A 19,180-nucleotide genomic window follows, 5' to 3' on the forward strand; every position below is an offset into this window, starting at 1 on the left:
TAGTCCAGGGGTGTCCAATCTTTTGGCTTCCCTAGGCCATACTGGAAGAAGAATTGTCTTGGGCCACGCATAAAATACACTAACCCTAGCAATAGCTGACGAGCTAAAAAAAAAAAAAAAAAAAAAAAAATCGCAAAAAAAAAAAATCTCATGTTTTAAGAAAATTTACGAATTTGTGTTGGGCCACATTCAAAGCTGTCCTGGGTTACATGAGGCCCGTAGGTCACAGGTTGGACAGGTTTATATTAGGCCATATCTTTGGGAAACTATTAATATATTTGCACCTCTTCAAGGTAATTTGAGAATACTTATCTAACTTGTAGAAGTACCAAATCAAATACTAAGATTTGGTGCAACTGAAGGAAAACAGTGGTTCAGGAATAGTCAAAACATTATTACAGGAACAGTCGCTCAACAAATATTTACTGATTACCTACTATTTGACAGGGTATAATCAAATTCTCTGGGCATCCTTACTGAGAAAAACACAAAAATCTCTACGCTTGTAGAATGCAACTGAACAAAGTTGTCATACGTGCCCTGCTTTTTCTATTTCTGTTTTAATCTGGACTAATTCTAATACTTCATTTGAAAATGATCTCAAATTTATACATGTCAATGCAAATATTGTTTGCCAATACTTTGCTATACATTTTCCTTTCTGCTCCATTTTTTTATTGTTAAAAGATGTATTTCCAGAAATATTAAAATAACAACATGGTTTATTCCACTGATTTATTTCAAGAGAAATATAGTGCACGGCAGATAGTAAGTAAAATGCTCTATTTCATTATTCTCATATTACAACACTGTCTAAATTTTTACGTCCTGAAACTTTATAAACATATTATTTACCTGAGAAAGTTTACAAATTAACACATAGAAGTTATTTTTTCTCAAGTTTTCCTTAAAACAATAAACACACACACATTATATAAACGTGTTCTGAATGCACCTGTGCCTATACAAGTTCCATATTACCATTAGTACACAATGGCAAACACTATTCACCTTAAGAACTGGCAAATAAAACTAAATAAAACTAATCTCCAACAAAATGCCAGCATAATGACTGCCTTCTATGAGGAATGACATAATCATTCTCTTTGCCCTGGATCCCCTAAAATATTCCCTTCTTCTCTCATAGAAACTCCTTTCTTACTTGCTCCCAGTTCAAGTAAAAGCAAGGCTGTCATTTATTCACCCAATGAAATAAAATAATTATTGCAATTCTCAATTGACTGTGACCTTGCAGGAGCACAGAAACATAGTCAGCACTAGATACACATCTCTGTGACTAAATTAACCACTGAATGTTCCAGTTACTAGCTTCACTATCCTTTGCTGACTATAATTCAATCAAGCCTGAGACTGAATGACTTCACGAAGTCATTTTTCTCTCAAAGAACATAATAAAATGATTGTATATTAGAGACAGTATTTTTATTAAAAACTATAAAGAAACGTATCAAAAGTTAACAGTAATTTTTCCCTGGGTGGCCTGGGTGGTCAGAAAATATATTTTGCTTTTCCCCCTGCTAGGTACCATGTATGCTCCTTTTTTTTTTTTTTTTTTTTTTTTTTTTTTTTTTGAGACAGAGTCTTGTTCTGTTGCTCAGGCTGGAGGGCAGTGGCGCGATCTCAGCTCACTGCAACCTCCGCCTCCCGGGTTCAAGTGATTCTCCTGCCTCAGCCTCCTGAGTAGCTAGGATTACGGGCATGTGCCACCATGCCCGGCTAATTTTTGTGTGTGTGTGTTTTTAGTAGAGATGGGGTTTCACCATGTTAGCCAGGATGGTCTTGATCTCCTGACCTCATGATCCACTCGCCTTGCCTCCCAAAGTGCTGAGATTACAGGTGTGAGCCACCACGCCCAGCCTCTCCTATTTTTTAATAAAGCGTATCTATTATTTAAATTATTGAAAAACTAAAACAAAATAAACATTGCTAAAATAGAAGTTAAAATTAAAATCAATATTATTTTACATTTTCCATCATTTTTCCTTTTATGTTCATTATTACTTGCCAGCAAATATATACTTCTTTTCTTATGCAGTAATTTTATACAGGTGTTTCTATGATACATTTTTATTATTAAATAATCAATCATTAATTCTGTAGTCAAAGAAATTAATCCTTACAGACTAGACCATATACTTTATTTTTAAATCATTAAGGACTTTTGTTAAATACACAGTGTCATTTCTTGACACCTGTTTATAGAGGTATCTGGAAATTGATTACATAACTACAGATAACATGTTTCCGAAGAAAAAGCACAGATGAAATATGGTGTGTTTATAATGTGTCTATGTAAAGGGAATCTATGAGGAATGAGACGCATGCATATTTTTTCACATTCAAGTTTAGTCATTCTGGGATTCTGTATACAATATTTCAATATTTCCCCATAAGATATAAATAATTCAATCCAATTCCTTTAATAACAGGTTATGTCTCTCTCATCTTGGGTCTTATGGATGTCAATGTACTTTCACGAATTACTGGTATTGGTAAAATGAAAGAAGTCAATAACATCTCTTTTATATTTCAAATGCACTATACTCATTTCATGTATCTATCTGCTTATTATGACTAATATTTATTTAGAGTTTATTATATCCTAGACTATGAAATAATCATATTGTATGTTTTACCTTTTATTTTTACCTTCAGAAAGTTTGATTTTTACCTTTAGAGCAGACATTTATTTAAAACTTACTGTATGCTACTTAGGCACTGTAAGGTTTTTACCATATTCATTCAGGTTTTTACCGTAACTCAGTTCCTTTTGGAAAAATAAACTGTAGAGCTTTTTAAAAAAATAACCTGTCTGAGATCATATAGGTAGTAACTAAAGCAGATTTACAAACACATACATCTCTAACACTGAATCCTGTACTTTTAGCTGCTTTATAATTGGTCATTGGATGAGAAGTCCACAGTTGTTTCCTGCGGGGGTTGGGGTGGGGAACTGAATGTCTCTGCTGCCCAGGCTGGAGTGCAGTGGCACAATCTCGGCTCACTGCAACCTCCGCTTCCTGAGTTCAAGCGATTCTCCTGTACATCCTGAGGAGCTGGGACTACAGGCATGTGCCACCACACCCGGCTAATTTTTTGTGTTTTTAGTAGAGACGGGGTTTCATCACGTTAGCCAGGATGCACAGTTGTTTTTATAAGTTAATACTGATATAACTTTTTAGTTTTTATAACATTTATTAATATTCACAGAGCTCTTAATCCTTTCATGTAGATTGTTTAATTCTCATAACAATGCACCAATTTATTACTACTCCATTTTAGTGATGAGGAAATTGAGTCCCAGAGAGGTTAAATAAAGAGTTCTAGTTTTAATAAGTAACTAAACTGGGACTTGAACCACAGCCACTCTCCACTGTGCAGCTTTTCTATAGGAATCTGATTAGCAATGAACAGATTCCCACACTATCTGTTGCTCAGTGTGCTCCCTACCCCTCCCCACACACAAGACTACAAAAGGAAAAACAATTCAGATGAGTTAATTATTGAAAATTATTATCTCGGTCCTTTCCATTTCCATTGTGCTGCCTTCGTTTCTGACCTAAACTGCTGCAATAGTGTCAATTCCATCCTGCAAATATGTGCTGAAGTCATTCTACGCAAGGCACTGTATATGGTACTAGCAACACTGGAATGAATAGACTCAACCAACACATGCTTTTAGAGAAAGGAGAGCATAATGTATCAGACTGTGGTAGATACTGCAATAGGACTGTATTTTTAAAAATGTATTGTAGAAGGAAAGAAAGACATTAAATAATGCTGATCTGGAGTAAAGATTTGAGTAGAGGTGACATTTGAGCTGAGTCTTGCAGAATAATTTAGAGATTTTCACAGGCAAAAGCATAATAAGGAAAGAACATTTCAACAAAAAAAATAGCATGAACAGAAAACAGAGACATGAGAGTGCAAGATTTACTTGCAGACTAGTGCCTAGAAGGGTTACAGGATAACTGTGTGATGAAATCAAGAAAGGTGTAATTACAGTTGGTCTGCCATCCTGCCATAGTCTTCAGATAGGCACTAGAGAGTATTGCAGAGAAGACCGAGTAGATTTAAGTATGCAGGTCTCAGAGCCAGATGACCTCGGTTTAAACTTTGGCTTCATCTTTTACTAGCTTTCAGAACTGAAGACAGTTACTTGGCCTCTGGATGCTTCAATCTTTGCATTTCTAAAATGGCAATGGTAATACTTGTTGTGGACAATATATTAATAAAGCAGTAGAAATAGTATCTGGAACATAATAAACACATCCAACTGTCCAATATTAGATTTGTTTTATTTGCATTTTAAAATTGATATTGTCTATAAACCCAGTGAAATGGTCAGGGCATCTGTCCTGCATAAAGCTTAATGCAGGTCCTGACCACAGTAAAAATCCACAAAAAGTCTGGAGTATGAATGAAGCCTTAGAGACTTCAGTGGAAATAAATACCATGGATGCTCTCTTTTCATTGTTTAATTCTCTTTTGAAATGATTTCCTGGCACAATGTTAATGAAATATAAGGCTGCTAACATTATACAGCATATAATAAAATTCTATTTTTTATAAACATTTATGTCTATATAACAAAATCCTGGAAGAATATACCCTGAATTGTTAAGAGTGATTATGTTTCAGTAGTGCAATTTACTTTCTTTAACAGTGATACAGCATTAACTACGTACTATGCACTGCTCTAAGCTCTCTGCAAATATTAACTCATCAATCCTCTTAACAACCCAATAAGGTTAAGTGCTACAGATTAGCACATTTCACAGATAAGAAAACCAAGATGCACAGAAAGTTTAAGTTTCCAAGGTCGAAGAGCTAATAAGAGATGGTTTATTTTCTGTTGCTTTCTATGTACTTTTCTAGGTCTTCAAAGATTGTTATATTGAAAATATATTACTTTTATAATATAAAAATATATGTTTTAAAAATATATCCTGGAGCACAGGTGAACAGGCCTTTAAAAATATTGACTCATCATGGCCTATACTCTGCAATGACATAAATATACTTCATACTTTATTCTTCTTGGTCTGTACCTTCTTGGTCTAGGGAAATTAATCAAGGTATTTTGATAAAGAAAATGTATTTTTTAGGAGCTTAGGATTGTATGGTCACAGAAATAGGGAAACTGATATTCTACAACTAATAAATCAAGTTTGACACCATGTGCATGTAATGTATATATATCTAAATATATATAATCCTACTTAATTTTTCAACTGTCTCCTATAGTATTTACATAGTACATTCATTAAGCCCTATCTCATGGATATGTTTGACAGCATGTGCTATTGTTTAACCTCAATTTATTTAGAGTATGAATAAAATATTAGCATTTAGAAATAAATGGAGCATGTAGGAATGTGAGTATGCAGTGGCAGGAAGAGAAATGGGAAGTAGGTTATATTCTTTTTAGCTGAGGCAGAAAATTAGCTATATTCCCACCATGAAAATTTATTTTCTTTAAAAACGTTAGTTTATTACAGAATTATGCTATATTATTACCTAAGATCAAATGTTAAATCACATTAAATTTTCTTCTAATAATTGTTATCTTGTTATAATGTCAATTAAAATTTGATACAACCAAAAAATCTGAAGGATTAAGGGATGCTTAATTCTTGTTTTATTTTTGCTTTCAGTTGTTATAGTAGTATGGATATTAATTGCTACCACTTTATGTTCTGCTTAGATGATTAACAGAGCTAAAAGCAGAAAGTTTTAGCTTAATGAAAATATACCTCTAAAATATATGCATAATAAATGTGCTACAAACATAATTAATCTAAAAGCATTAATAAACTCAGCATCTACTGTGTCCTACCCTCAAGCCCTGACAATCAGTTGCAACGATTTCCCATGCTTGTATGCACTGTGACCTGAAGGGGTGAGTAGATGTTTCCCAGGCTGAAAACACGGGAAGATTATTGAAGGACAAGAGAATCAACATCATGTAGCACATATCAAACACTGGAAGAGAGAGAGGGTACAACTTGTTCGAATTTCAATACCATTGAAATAAAAGGTTAACAAGTTCTAATATGATTACCACAAAATCTATCAAACCTTTCCTAAATATCCCAGATGTGCTTTGTGGGTATCCCTTAGCATTTATCATTTTCTCTCTGGTAGGGTAGCATGTATTAGTGGCTAAGAGTACAGAATCCAGAGTTGCGTGTGACTTAGACAAAGACCGTCCCACTTCACAGCAGCACAGCTTCAGTGTCTCGCTTTCTTAGTAATGCAGGTATTTTATCTTAAAAATACAGGTGGTGACAATAATGCCCACCTTGTAGCATTGTTATGAGGATTAAAATAAAGCACTTACAAGAAGACCTGGCCTGTTCCATTAAATGTTGGGTATTTTTTCTGAATATTATTGTATATACATCTCATCATCTCCAGTACGTTATGAAGACTTAAATGTAAGGACTCCATCTAACTCACCTCCAGCTTCTTCACAACAACTAAATAATTTGTGCAAATTAAAATAATCGATTCCTGTGTTTTAAAAGTATTAGGTTATTAGATAATATTTATTCCAAGTTTTAAAAAGTTCTTAAGTATGTGGTTTCATTGAGAAATGAAAGGAGGATAGGTTGTTCTACAGAACTTCCAAAGATCTATTTCACATTATTTTTCTACCACAGGCCTTTTTTTCCCCAGAGTCTAAGTAAAGGACACTTCTGTAAGTACTTCACATGTATGAAATGAGACGGATTTGTCAGACATTATTTTCTTGCATAGACCAACCATGTATTTTTTTGATTAGTGTTTCCCAGGACTCAACAATATTATATGGACAAACAAAACCTGTCCGGCCGAGCCCTAAAAATACCTAGGAAAGAGCACTCCATTAGGTATTTCCCTTGTGTAAAACAACTGGCCTTATAGTAGAAATTAAAAATATCAACAAATTACAGCATGACAAAACTATGGGAAAATGTCAGCATGTATTGAAGATTTTTATCTAATAACTTTTAATTGTCAAAAAGCAAAACAAAAACCTCAGGGTTTCTATTTTGACAAAGGAAGCAGAAACCAAATGACTTGTCTAAGAATCTTCAGAAACTCAACAGCAATTTTTGGAAATAGAAGGTACAAAGGTACCTAAATTCTGCACATTCTGCCTGTGGCAGTTCTTATGAATGGGAATTGCAAATCATTTTGAACAAAGGACAATGAAATTCAGGAACTACAGCCACGGGATATTATTGTGGCAAAAGGCAAGGCATGATCAGACACACATCAATGGGAAAAAATCCCATTAGAGAGAAAAGAAAATAGTTTAATTCATTCACAATTATTAAAATAATAGCCTCAGGGGACAAAACATCATTCTCTGCAACATTATGCTTCATTCTACCATTAGTTTCCTGGAACATCGTTGTAATATATGTAAGTGTTTTTTCTACATTTTTCTGGATTTTCCCCCCAAGATTGTGGTCTAACAGGTCCCTTGGATAGCAGATATGCCCCTGCAAATTTCTCCTGCTCACTTTTAAATTTTTCTTATTGGATAAATCACTCCAAGAACCCTTTAGTTAAGGCCAGATATCCTACCCTCCAGAGTCTTCCATGGCCCTGCCTTCAGCCAAAAATTTTTGCAACTTTACACCTGGGGCTGTTAGGAGTCAATGAAAATAAACGTTTCATTTCCTCAATCCCATATTTCCACTTTCCACAGGATTAGTATTTTTCCCATGTTTGGTCTTGTCTGATCCATCTCTACTTCCAAGACTCAGGGCACAGTCTTCACTTCTGAAATCAGTATCTCTTGACCCTACCACAAAATAAATGATTAGTCAACATTTTTTTAACCCTAAGGTGGTCTATTACTTGTTATGACCTGAGACCTGAATGTATGTGTATATACTGACTAGTCTGTCCACCCGATTACCATATTTCTAGCTTATTTCTAAATTAGTTTGTATTTCCATGCTCATTTGATTATGGCTGACTTTTCTAACAAGATAATAAAGTTGACTGGAGTTAGAACTATTTCTGTCTTTGCACCAACTATGTCTTTAGCAACTAGCTCCGTGCTAGATATATAACAGGTGCTGAATCAGTATTTATTTAGCAAATAATGGAAGGAATGAATGAAGAAAGAAACCTCTTGACCAAACTATTTTTGAAAGAGAGGGTGATTTTGATGCTTGGTTCTATTACATTTTCATTATTTGAGGCAAAATGGTGAGATGACATATACGCTCCCTTATAAACATTAAATGACGTGTACACATTAAAGATCTGCTCCACGTATTGTTTTAGAATATTCAAGAATAACAATGTACTACTTTCAGCAGTCATTTGTAGAAATTAATATAGATTTCTTCCTTGATTCTTTATTTTGAATCTCAACTAGAGGAATACAATTTGCACAAGCGTTGCATACTGAATATTTATTGATACTTGTATCTGTCTCTATTGCTGTTTCTGTGGCTATTTTTAATTAACAGAGGTACCATTTATCACCGGTGATTTATATTTACGGAATTTGCTGGCTAACCACTACCCTTTTGCCAAGAATCTTTGTTTGGAAAAGCCCACAGGGTATCTGGGAGCTGCTCCAGACACTTGCATTATCATCGTTTCAGGAGCCTGCTGAGAATTCTGCAGGTTGGATCCACTAGGAACAGAGGTTATTACTGAAATCCATCATGAAATGTATCTGAATGAAATAATGAAAGCAAGGCAAGCAATTTTTGTCCAGTTAGGAATTCTGAAGTGACAGAGAGCCCGAGAGTTCCAGTCTCCTCAATGTTTAGGTGTTTAGCCTGTGTCCAGCCCAAAATTTAAAACACCACCATCCTTTGTCTCATTTTTGGCTTCCCTCAAAGTACATGGATTCGAAAACCAAATATTTAAGTTAGTGGGTTTTTTTTTTTTTAAAAAAAAAACACTTACTGTGGGATCTTTGCCAGCCATTTTGCATTCTTCAACTTTGATTGTAGATGCTGGCCAGAAAACCTGCTCAGAAAGAAAAATAAAGGTTGCATAATCTCACTTGGACGTATGACAGCCCAGTACTCTTCATTTACTTTTTGTTAACAGATTTATTTAAGGTGATCCTATACTAAAACTTTAAAATTCTTTTTATGAATTCATTAATATTCTATTAGTTTAACAATTACAATTACTTTTTATTTCTTCCATCAGTGTTTCCTTTCACAAATGCTTTTCAATAACGTATGTTCATTTACTGATTGTATATTAAAACAATTATTAACATAAATGTGAACGATATAATTTTTCACTCCTTCTGACGTACACTTTTCCTAACTGCTTATATGACAGTAAATTTACATTTACATCTCTTTCTCAGTTAATATTATTTTTGGTAAATCACACAGCCAGGCTAGATTTACATAAGATGGGCCCCTAGGTACTTCAATAGCTAAAATAACTTGGATGAAATCCAAGAGATTCTCTCTCTCTCTCTGAAATACTGTGCTAGTATTCGAAGTAGTTGCAGCCTTGGGTCCAGTCTGGCAATAATCATTAATTTAGTTGTCAGTCCATTGCCTATGTTAACACTTCCGCAAATGCGGAAGTCTCCTTGTTGTAATAAATTTATAATTAATCTACTTGTATTTCTTTACTCCAGTGAAGCTCAATTTTATTTCCTTGTGAAATAGAATGATAAATATAGGCCACACTGGATCAAGTAACAACGTATTTAATAGCTGTTTTCCTTTCAGGCCCTTCATGGGTTACATGGAGATGACAAAGTAGATCTTCCTTTTCTCTGACCATTTCTTTCATGCACTACTCTACACTCCCTTTTTTCTTTCTTACACACAGGTGGTATTTTCTCAGTTAGCTCCGGGTTTTGAATTGTTAAAAACTATGGAACTAGACGAGGAGAACTGAACTTAGTATCTTTTCAGTCCATGAAAAAATACTAACTTTCATAGTAACATGGGACCAGTATTTTCTATTGCTCTAATAAAATGCATATTATTTTTTACTTAATGCTTTTTAAAAAAGAGACACTCAAAAGGTGGACACTGGCCTCGTGAAAAGGATAAACTTACACTCAAAGGTTCTTGACTTATATTGTTAATATTCAGGGAAAGAATATGATCTTTGCTTCCCACATATATCCGGTCCTGATCTTCATCCATTAATAAAATCCTGTAGTCTAAAGGGTAGTGGGAAAGGCTGAAGTATTCAGAGGTCTTGGTTTCTCGAAGTTCTGAAAGAGTGAACAGCACAAGTATAGATGGAGCATCCTTGTTCTATAATTCTATTATTTTAATAAAAACCATTATGCAAATATTTACCAGAAAAAGTCAAGGTACATTTCCTTCTACAGTAAGAAATTAATTTTAAAATAGAGTTACGGGCTAGTTTCCTGTAATCTCAGCATTTTGGGAGGCAAAGGTACAATGGTCACCTGAGGCCAGGGGTTCAAGGCCAGCCTAAGCAACATAGTGAGACCTTGTCTCTACAAAATTTTTTTTGAAAAATTAACTGGGCATGGTGGTGTGTGCCTGTAGTCCCGAATACTTTGGAGACTGAGGTGGGAGGATCTCTTGAGCGCAGGAATTCGAGGCTGCAGTGAGCTATGATCGTGCTGCTGCACATCAGCTCTGGCAAGAGAGTGAGAGACCCTGCCCCCCTCCCAAAAAAAAGTTATGCTAATGGACATTTTAATTCATTATATTTATGCTGAAGTAAAACATAAGTCAGTAAGTGCAATGTTAAAGTTTATGGTAATAATATGTGATTACAAAATCAGTCATGTTTGCAATAATCTCAATTCTGTTTTATTACTGGACATCATCAACTTAAAACAAGTTAAGTTAAACAACCAAAAAAAAAAAAATACAGTGAGCAGACTGAACAGAAAACAAAACCAATAGCAGTGTGATTGTCTTCTTATGCTCTATTAATGTTTTATTCTTGGACTCTATTTATTCATCATTTTAGGATTGCTATTTCCTACTACAAATATTTGTCTTACATCCCAACATAATTCTAATTAGTCCAACTTGTTTTTTCTATAAATTACTTGAAAGTAGATGTACTTTCAAGAGGCAATGTTATTTTTAGCAGAATAACTATGCATATATCTAACGAAAATATATGAATTTTCAGGTATCTAAATGTTCATATTTTCAGTATCCTCAATGGTTAGTGACTCACTCACTCATTTAGCTTCTTTCACATTGCCTAAGTGCCTTTGAAGGTAATGAATGTATCGTGACATTCATGATACATTCTTCAGTCAAAATGCTCCTCTGAAGGAGTGGAACTTTAGACCTTTCTATTCAAATGGTTCAGGATTTCTTTGTTCTTTTGATTATAATCTGAAGAATGACAAACTCTAAGAAAGAGACTGCTTTTTGAGACTACTGCTTCCATGATGAACTGTTCCTAGATTTTTAGGCGTTGAATTACAAACACATTTCTAAAAATTTTGATAGAGCTGCAGTTTGACTTAAACCGAAATTAAAATGACACAAATTCTTATAGAAAGTCATGGACTATATTCCATGAGTACTTGGGCCATAGCCCATATGAGAAGATACGGAAGTCACAAATTTAACCTATTTTCTGGGCACATTTGTTCAGAATGTCTGCCATAATATCCTGCAAGTAGTTTTAGCCAATAATCTGAAAATTCCTGGAAGAATAAGAGTGATAATGAAACCAGGTTTTGTTGCCAAACTTCCTGTGATACTGAACAAGTTACTTAACCTCTCTGTACTTTAATTTCCTCATTTATAAAAGCAATCATAGTACCTTCTGCCAAGAGTTTCCATGGAAATCAATTTAATTGACACATATAAATGTGTGAAATGAGTGACAAGAGATAGTATTCAATAAATTATAATTATTGTTATTAAGTTTGGATCATGATTTTTAAGAAAAATATGAATTTAGATAAAATACGTTTTCCTACTTTTTAAAAATTTTGGGAGCTAAATCCGTAAAATTATTAAGACATAATCTTATAGCCTCAAATTTACTGTTCATACAACAATAGTAAAATACAGGATTTTTTTATGTTGGAAAAAACAATCAAGAGGTTAGAAAAATATTTGAGAAGAATCTTAAAATGTAAGATCATGACAGTATACAAGGACAAAAGGCAGGTCATTAACATCAAGGGCCTGGATGAAAGATCTGTGGAAACAGGGGGCTTGGGTGCTGAGCATGGTGTAGCCTGCTGACTTTCCAGTTACTGAGCCTCCCTAGGAATCACAGAGAGGTGACACGGTTGGCAGGTGGTGCCACAGCCCAGAAACTGAAACAGCTTCCTTCATAAGGAGAGCAGGTAAGGGGAGAAGGAAATCCTTCAGGAAAAAATCAGCCCATACCAGACTAGAGGTTAGGGCTAATAGAAAAAAATCCACGAGCTGAGAACATGGGAGAGACTACACAATCAAAGCAAGTATCACTCTAAGGTTGGAGAGGACACAGACTGCCTTGATTCTGTCTAAAATCCAGGTGTTTTGTAAAGCTTGCTTTCATCTCAGGGCTATGATTCATGGTTGTGTAAGTCTTCTGTAAAACACCAGGGGTAAGATATTGCTTGGGCTGCTGGAATACACATTCAACAAGTAACTCTTAATAAATAATTGTGGAGTGACATACACAGACTAACATAGTAAAATATAACTGAGTTCATGGCCTCTGGGGCTCAACCACTGGAGTCTGGATTCTGGCTCTACCATTTCATTTCTAGATGTACTTGGCAAGTGCCTTTATCTCTCTGAACTCCAGTGTCCTCATCTGTAAAATCAGGATGATAATATTATCTACATTATGGGGTTGTTGCGAAGTTTAAACTGTTGTCAAGTTTAATATACATAAAGTTTTAAAAAGAGTCCCTGAGCTATAGTGATGCTGGTTACATGGGTTACCTATTATTATAATTTGGGGCAAGACATCAATCTTCAGCAAGCAAAGTCAGAGCAATTTCTTATGCAGGGAAGAAAAAAATGACTAGAATGCCTGCTTTAGAGTTAATATTAATATATTCAATATTTATTTTTTTACAAGTAGAATCTACTCAAATTAATCAGGAGAACACAATAATAAAATAAGGCATTTTTTAAGGAAAATAATTTGAGTATGCAGAGTAATTTTTTAAGTGTATAAGCTGAAAAGACTAAAAGACACTATTCTAGTAGTTGAGATATTATATTGATGAACACCTGATATGCTAAAATGGAAAAGAAAAACTGATGTGAGAAACACCTAAAACAAAGAACTTGGAATGATTTTATATAGGTTTTGGCTAGGGGTAGAGGGAAGATTGGGGTAAATTCCCCTTAACATTGAAAGCTAAGTATAGGAGAAATGAATATGCCCTTACAACTTTTGGGAGATCTGAAAAGGAGATATATTTGATAGAGAAAGTACTTAGGTATGGATAGGTTAAATTACATTCAAATCAAAGCAGAAATTTTCCACAAGAATGTAGAATTAGATAAGGAATTTAATTTTGCCATTCCAAAGAGCAAATCTTCAGGTAGAGATGTTCAGTTACTTTCATGGATGATTATATGGAATTCTGAGAGTAGATACACTCTCTGGGGAACAGTGTATCTAAAAAGCAAACCAAAGCATAGAGATGAGTTGGTTGTTAGATACAAAAAGGGAGCTGGAAGGTGATTCATGATGTACAGGAATCAGTTTGACATTGGGAAGAGAGTACTCAATTGGTGTCACAGTTCCGAGTTGAATTTCAGTTTCATCACTCACTAAGTCTATTATTTTGGGAAAACTAGCTCATTTCTGTTTTAATTTTCTCATCGATACATTGGCAATAATAACACCAAGTTCAAAGTATGTTCCACCAGCCCATAGTAGAGGATCAACACATGCTCCTTTCATCAAGAGACACTGTTGATTATCTATCTAATAGATACTATTCTTTTCTCCCACCTTGACAGGGCTGTTCCATGACAACCATACTGGCCCCATTCTTCTAGCCAGAGAGTGTTTTAAATACAGCCATGTGAACAACTTTAGCCAGTGAACTCTGGAGGGAGGGCTTCTGCATGGCTACTGAAAAAAGGCTTATTGAGTCTTAAAAACTGGCACACAGAAAAGAAGAGGTGATTTCTTTTTCTGCCTCTGGACATTGGTATGTGACTATATGATGCTTGCAGCAATTGCATCTACCAAGAAAGTTGCTTGCTGAGAATGGCAAGCAGAAATGTAGAAAAAAAATCTGGATCTTTTAAGAAATTGAGTCACTGAATTAACAGGAATTCCATTATTAATGGAATATTCTGTTATATGAAATAAAAATAAATCCTTGCAGTTTTTAGGCACCTTGAAGTTTTCTTTTTCTGTTTTAGAGATAAATACTAACTGATATATCTTTTGAGGGTCCACAATGCCTACTACCACTTTCTCACACTTTCTCTCATGAGGAAAGTTTAGTTTTGATGTTTTTTCCAACACATTATTTTTTCTTTTTCCCTTCTTTTTCTAATCTGTACTGAAATAAAACCAAGAGTATGATCTCAGCTGGAAAAATAGGCTCAACTAAATTTTATTTGCAAGTAACAAGCAAACAATTGCAGTTCTCCTCTTTACCTGTTTCATTAGAAAATCGGCAATCCAGGCCAGGCACGGTGGCTCACGCCTGTAATCCCAGCACTTTGGGAGGCAGAGGCGGGCCGATCACGAGGTCAGGAGATCGAGATCAGCCTGACCAACATGGTGAAACTCCGTCTCTATTGAAAATACAAAAATTAGCTGGGTGTGGTGGCAGGCGCCTGTAATCCCAGCTACTCAGGAGGCTGAGGCAGGACAGCCTCAATTCTCCTTCTGAAGCAGGAGAATCGCTTGAACCTGGGAGGTGGAGGTTACAGCGAGCCGAGATTGCACCACTGCACTCCAGCCTGGGGTGACAGAGTGAGACTCCATCTCAAAAAAAAAGAAAGAACAGAAAATCGTCAATCTATCGCATTAATTCAAATACCGCAGGGAGCAATAGCTACATCAACTTAAGACCTTTCTGGTCCAGGGATTTTTATCTAGTTTTCCAAGCCATAAAGCATCTTCAAATTTAATTACCTATAGCTCACTGATAGTTGACAGCTGTTAATCAGGGAGATTTACTTCAGAAGTGCCCTTGTTGTAATAAAAGCCTAGGCTATTTTGTTAAAATGCTATTTAAATTGCTGTTAGTAGTCATAATTGAACCATATGACTTGGGGAGAGAAACAACTTTTTGTTAGAACACAGAGATGAGCTCAAAGCAATGAGAATTTTATTTATAAAAACAATGACCCAAGAATCTATCATTTCGTTTCACATAGATCCAATTTAAGTAAATGAATGATCCAGTGATTTGGCCACGGTTATAGAAAGTGACTGATGTAATGATTTGGCTACAGTGAGAGAAAAACATTACAATGACTAGTCCATCATCTAAACAAGGCAAAGAATGGCATTGTCATTCCATAATGCTGTCATCCTTTTTGAAGCATATGAGCTACAGCTATTTGTGTTGTTTCTCAGGACATGCTCAGTTAATGAATAAGGGACTCTGGCTGAGAGTATGTAGTATTAGAAAATGCAGTGGCTCCGCAAAGAGCAGCATAGGTCTCCTGGCCCCTGGGAAAATCTCCCAGGAAACAGCATTAAAAAAAAAATTTCTGCATGTTTGTTTCCCATAATCCACATTATTGTACAGCTCCATGATGGAAAATTACTGTAATGTCTTCTACACCAATGTTCCCTGGGGTAAAATTTGCCGCATAATATGCTTACCTAAAATTCATGTATCTACATGAACTTTTCTTTGTAATAGAAACCACTGTGAAGCTTGAGAATTTAACCAAAGGTGGAAGAACAATAGGTTTCCCCAAAATCTAAGCCCTGGCAACAGAAGCTTCCGGAGCTACCTGAGTATAGTCAATATATTGTTACAGCAATTATAGCATAATTCAAAATACAGTAATATATTATGTCTGTCAATAACACTCTATTACTATTCATGAAAGAACAAACCTTTGTTCTCTGTTAAGCCAGTCAGTGATCTTAATATTTTTGAATTAACTAAGTCACGAAGAATCTCATTCATGCACTCAAATATGTGATCTTGATAAAGGAAGGTAGAAAGTTTAGGGTTTTATTTTAGAAATATTTTTTATAGTTGTCCCTTGGCCATCTGCGGAAGATTGGTTCCGGGATACCCTACAGATAGCAAAATCCAGGATGCTCAAATCTCTGCTTCAAAAGGGCAGAGTACTTGTATATAACCTACCCACATCCTCCCTATACTTTCAGTCATCTCTAGATTACTTAAAATACCCAATGCAACGTTAATACTATGTAAATAGTTGTTATACTGTATTGCTTTTAAAATGTGTGTTATATTTATTGTAGTATTGTTATTTTTTATTTTTTTCTGAATATTTCTGATCAGTGGTTGGCTGAAACCATGGATGTGAAACCTACAATTCAGAGTGCCAGTTGCATACCTGTCAAACTACACAGTAGGGTAACTCATTCACTCAGAATACTACATTGTCTTCAGCCTTTTATAAAATTCAAAAATAGGTAAAAGATTACTTGATTGAAAATCAATTCCCAGGAGTCCCTGGATTCGAGACATATGCAGTAATTACTCATTAATTTAAAATTTATGATGTTATTAATTTATTCAATATATATTTATTGAGTCCTTATCCCAGCAGGCTAGACATTTTGCTGAAATAAGAGGACAGAAATAATGAAGATACCATGTCCTAATGACTATTTCATTGCTTACCTAACATTCTGTTATTCTGTTTGGCTAGTCCATCAAAACATTCTTCCCATCATAAACCTCAGATCTGCCTCAGGCAGAATGTACATCTACAGATTTCAAAGTAAATCCTTAGGATATCTTTTACTTCAGAGATATTGCTACTGACAGGATAATTGCCTCTTTTGAATGTCTTATCTCAGAAGAATTTCAAGTAGAGTGGGCTCAAGTGACCCATCCTCTCTCCGAGGCTTATTGTTTTGAAACTGGGTTAGAAAGTGAACTTCACCTGTCTGTTTATAAAAATAAATAAATAAATAAAGACAAGCAGTGAAACTTCAGCAGACTAAACTACAGCTACTAATTCCTAATGTGAACAAAGACAACAGAGACCAGAGGGCATGTTGTTAAAACCACATTTGCTCAAAAATAATAGTCCTGGTAGGGCACGGTGGCTCACGCCTGTAATCCCAGCACTTTGGGAGGCCAAGGTGGGTGGATCACGAGGTCAGGAGATCGAGACCATCCTGGCTAACACAGTGTAACTCCATCTCTACTAAAAATACAAAAAATTAGCCAGGTGTGGTGGCGGGCACCTGTAGTCCCAGCTACTTAGGAGGTTGAGGCAGGAGAATGGCGTGAACCCCGGAGGCAGAGCTTGCAGTGAGCCGAGATCATGCCACTGCACTCCAACCTGAGCAACAGAGGGAGACTGTCTCAGATTAAAAAAAAAAAAAAAAAAACAGACAGACAGACAGCAGTGAACACAGAATGTCTCTCCCAGGCACTGCATCAGAGGGAAGATTAGCAAACACACAGGTGCCTAGAAACAATGACTCTCGCCCTGGTTTGTCCCAAACAGCCCCAGCTTGTGCCCATTTCCCCAGCATCATTATCACTAGTGCCCTCTTTCATTCTCAAAAGACTCATGTTTTGGATGTTAAAGTGTATGGCCGCCCTACTTTTAAGCAACCTCTTAATTATCTTGAATGGTTTTCTATTAGTTTTAGTAAAAATTTCAAAATTTTAACCCTTTCCCATTTAGAACAGAAAGTGGAGCATGCTGCCAGTGCTCATTTAATTTTACATAAACATGCTGTTTGAGGCTGAAGCAAATCTGACTGATTTTCGCTGTGAAATAAAATACAAAACTGTTCTTGCAGTTATTTCTAAACAGAGCTAACATCAGAATCATCTGAATCTTCAGAATCATCTATTTCGCAAACGTCGGATTAATCAAATCAATCTTCGGCCAACAACTGTTCAAGATGTTAACATCACACATAGGAATGCTACGTTTTCTGGGATTTGACATTTTCAGGAATTGAGAATTACTATATTTCGTGAATTGAAATACCACTACTAAAAACAGAATACTATAAACAGAATAAGTATTTTGTTTCCTAAGTCGATACACTAGAGTGATGCGAAAATAATAATAAAAGTGAGATATTTTGTGGCAAAGTTACCTTGGGGTAAATGCTGTAGCTCCAAGTATTTTCGGAACAAACAGGAAAGGGTTAACATGGCCCTCCAGGCCTCCTATGATCTAGTTCCAGATTACCTCACCAGAAATCTTAATCATCACTGTTGGCCTATTCTTTGTTCTTGCTCTGCTGGCCTTCTTTTTACATCTTGCTCCTTTTTGGCCTCAGGACCTTTGTACATGTTATTCCTCTTGCTTATAAAATTCTTCCTGCCTTCTTCTAATTCATACTTATAATTTGACCAATAGATTTGATGTAATTTAAACAGGGCTGTCTCATAAAAGCTCTCTCAATCCTTTAGACAAAGTCAGGTCTCAGGTCCGCTGATATATTTGCTCCTTTCCCTCCTTGGTTTTCTTTTCTCTTGAAGGCCACCTGGAAGGTCACCTGAAATAGTCTAAACTGTCCTGGATTGGGGGGTGGGGGACTACACTATGACTTGCTGAAACCTACCTTGTTTCTGTACAGTTTTTAAGTAGAAATTGGCTCTAAACATGAAACACAGGTCTTTGTGCATTCACATTCTACCATTTTTTTTGTTTGCTATATTGATTTTTATTATTTTTAAATCATGGTGAATTAAAAATACGAGCATAAACCAATCAAATGGAAAAAATGTCATCAAATTTCAGAAAATCATGGTTTACATGAAATATTAATAATTTATCACTATTAAAAAGTAGGGTGTGTATGGCTGGGGTAGGCGAAAGGCTTGGCTTTGGAAATAGTTGACCAAGGCTAAAGTTCTAGTTTCACCTTTTGCTGGTACAGGGTTTCCCCCAACACCACCCTCCAGAGCATTCCCCTTAGGTCCCTCATCTACAATATAAAAAGAGAATGAGAATATTTTGGAACCAGAATAATCTCTCATGTTCTGTATAGCAACAAAATGTCTATAAAAATAATTCCTTTTTCACTGTTTGCACATATT

The 19,180-nt window shown here is 35.5% G+C and overlaps 1 protein-coding gene across 1 annotated transcript in view; it reads right to left on the reverse strand.

Moving 5' to 3' along the window:
• SEMA3C (semaphorin 3C) overlaps positions 1-19,180 on the reverse strand; it is a 179,290-nt gene that overhangs the window by 76,892 nt on the left and 83,218 nt on the right. Inside the window, exons 3-4 of the mRNA XM_050785237.1 lie at positions 10,077-10,237; positions 8,947-9,009 (exon numbers count right to left, since the gene is read on the reverse strand). Coding sequence (XP_050641194.1) covers positions 8,947-9,009; positions 10,077-10,237 — 224 coding nt within the window. The remainder of the gene's footprint in view (positions 1-8,946; positions 9,010-10,076; positions 10,238-19,180) is intronic.

This window comes from Macaca thibetana, chromosome 3 (assembly GCF_024542745.1).
Source record: "Macaca thibetana thibetana isolate TM-01 chromosome 3, ASM2454274v1, whole genome shotgun sequence".
NCBI classification, from domain to species: Eukaryota; Metazoa; Chordata; class Mammalia; order Primates; family Cercopithecidae; genus Macaca; species Macaca thibetana.